General features: G+C 46.6%; 1 protein-coding gene across 1 annotated transcript; it reads right to left on the bottom strand.

The window, feature by feature from the left end:
• Positions 1 to 749: 749 nt before the first annotated feature.
• On the bottom strand, positions 750 to 1826 carry LOC123456654 (melanoma-associated antigen B4-like). Its single transcript, XM_045140507.1, has one exon. The coding sequence runs from the start codon at positions 1824 to 1826 to the stop codon at positions 750 to 752; it is 1077 nt and encodes a 358-aa protein (XP_044996442.1).
• Positions 1827 to 2228: the final 402 nt, after the last annotated feature.

Raw genomic sequence — 2228 nt, 5'->3', positions numbered from 1 at the left:
TACCAGAGGATGTGCAAAATCTAGATGACCATTTAAGAACACAGACTATTCTGTCAAAAATGAGAAATGAACACTGAAGAGGGTTTCCCATCTACACTCACAGTATATGGCTGCTACTTCATTGTGATGTATCCAATGTTTTACCTTTTCGTGTGATGAAAGCACCTTCTAGTGTTTTTGTTAGCACAGGGAACAGCTGGGTCCCTTTAACGAAGCACCCAAAACACAACCACAAACACAAAGTTTGCCCAAAACCAGATGTTCAATTAATGTTTGGATAAAGTACCACCCTTCAGCAAGAGATCAGATTCATGATGACTAAATTTTTCATTCATGCTTTAATAAGACAAGCAAATATAAACAAGTCTCTTATGTGTTAAGTAAGAAAGAATACATGGGTAACATAAACAAAAGTTAAATCACTTTTCACCCCATAAAACCTACTCAAAAATTTTACTCACAGCCATACATGTCAGCGTTTTCCTAATCAAACGACGGGTTATTTATCTCCAGACTAGTTGGTAAATACAAGATTTAAATCAGAATTTCACAAGGAGAAATATCTGGATCACTCACAACGGAAAGCAACAATAAACCTACAGCATATGATGACATTTATCACTTTCTACTCTGAACTCTAATAAACACTGGGTTTGTTAGCACACATCAGAACATTTATCAACAACCTATTTGAGTAAAACAAGAAGAGAGAGGAAAGGCCTCCTCGATCACCAAAGCGAGACTTTAACTTACATCTCACTCCTGGATAGGACGGCACTCCTTGCCTTAGAACGTGCCTTGGCCTGGGCCTTGGCCTTGGCCTTGGCCTTGCCCTTACCACCACCCTTGGCTTTAGCTTTAGCTTGGCCTTTCTCTTCCTCTTCCTCTTCCCAACAAACCTCATCACCCGGGGGTGGCAGTGGGTTGAATTCGGGAAAAAACTCCTTGACCTTGTCCAAAAAGTTCAGGACTTTCTTCTTGCTGGTTTCAGAATGGGCACGGGGGCCCCACAGGAACTCGTAGCTGGGAGGATCGCTGCCAGGAACCTGCCGGTACTCCAGGTACTCTTCTTGCACAAGGTCGTGGGTGATGAGCTTCCTGACATTCCCAAAGATGATGTGAGAGCCTCCGTCATAGATCCCGATGTTATTGAAGAATTTCCAGATCTTTTCCTCGGGTGCACTGCTGCCATTTATGTAGATGATACTCAGGACAGGGACCAGAATGCCCATGGTGGGGAGGCCCAGCTCGCTTCTCTTTCTTCCATCATCCTTGAAATCTAGCTTGCTGACAAGGATGAAGGATTTACCACTGGGCTCGGCTTCTTTCAACTCAAGGCCAAAAACCACCTCCAAGTGATCAGAGGCTTTTTTGAGAATCTCAGGAAATTTCTCCCTGAGCCTTTTGTTGATAACTCTCACCATTTCTGCCCTCAGCAGTGGCTGCTCCATTTTGTACTTGCAGAGGATGTAATTGATCAGCGCTTCTGACTTCTGTGTTATGAGATCATTCTTGGGGATCAAATTGGAGAAGGGAGCCCTGGAGGAACTGGGCATTCCCTCCCCTAGGCCCTTAGCCCCTTTAGCAGGCCCTTGGCCGGCCACACCTGCACCAGCAGTGATGGTGGGCACAGCTTCCTGAGGCTTCTGGGTGGGGCCAGCAGTAGATGTGCTGGAATCAGTAGCTGCCGAAACTTGAGCACATGGTGAGGATGACTCTGTTTCCTGTGCTCCACTGCCCTGAGCATCTTTGAGCTGCTGGAGCTGATCTCTGTCTTGGTGTCTTTTGTCACGAGCACGTGCCTTACTCTTCTTCCCTCTAGGCATGATCTGGCACCGCAGGCACGAACTTAGGTAGCAGAGCAGGTGGTGGCGTCACCTAGAAGGGGAAAATGAGAGACCTTGAACTTGCCAACAGCTTAGGAGCAACTTGGCTTTTACCAGTACTCCCCTCTACTTCACTGACTTCCCTGAGAGCAAAGCTCTGAAAATCCACACCCGTCTTCTGATCAGCATGTATGTCCACTTGAGGCTCCCTGTCTTCTAGTGATGAGCCCCGCCAGTTTCCCTCACAAGTAGCACTGCGATATACTGACATATCAGAGCTTCTCAGCTTCAAGTAGCTTCAGTGTACCGCCTTAACAGGGTCCGTAGACCGCAACTGTGTGAATCGCTTCCAGTCTACGGGTCTTTGCAGTCCTCATCACCCTTGCCTTGGTTTCATGTGTA

This window comes from Jaculus jaculus, chromosome X (assembly GCF_020740685.1).
Source record: "Jaculus jaculus isolate mJacJac1 chromosome X, mJacJac1.mat.Y.cur, whole genome shotgun sequence".
NCBI classification, from domain to species: domain Eukaryota; kingdom Metazoa; phylum Chordata; class Mammalia; order Rodentia; family Dipodidae; genus Jaculus; species Jaculus jaculus.
The sequence above is the reverse complement of the archived record's forward strand: the minus strand, read 5'-3'. Positions and strand labels throughout refer to the sequence as shown.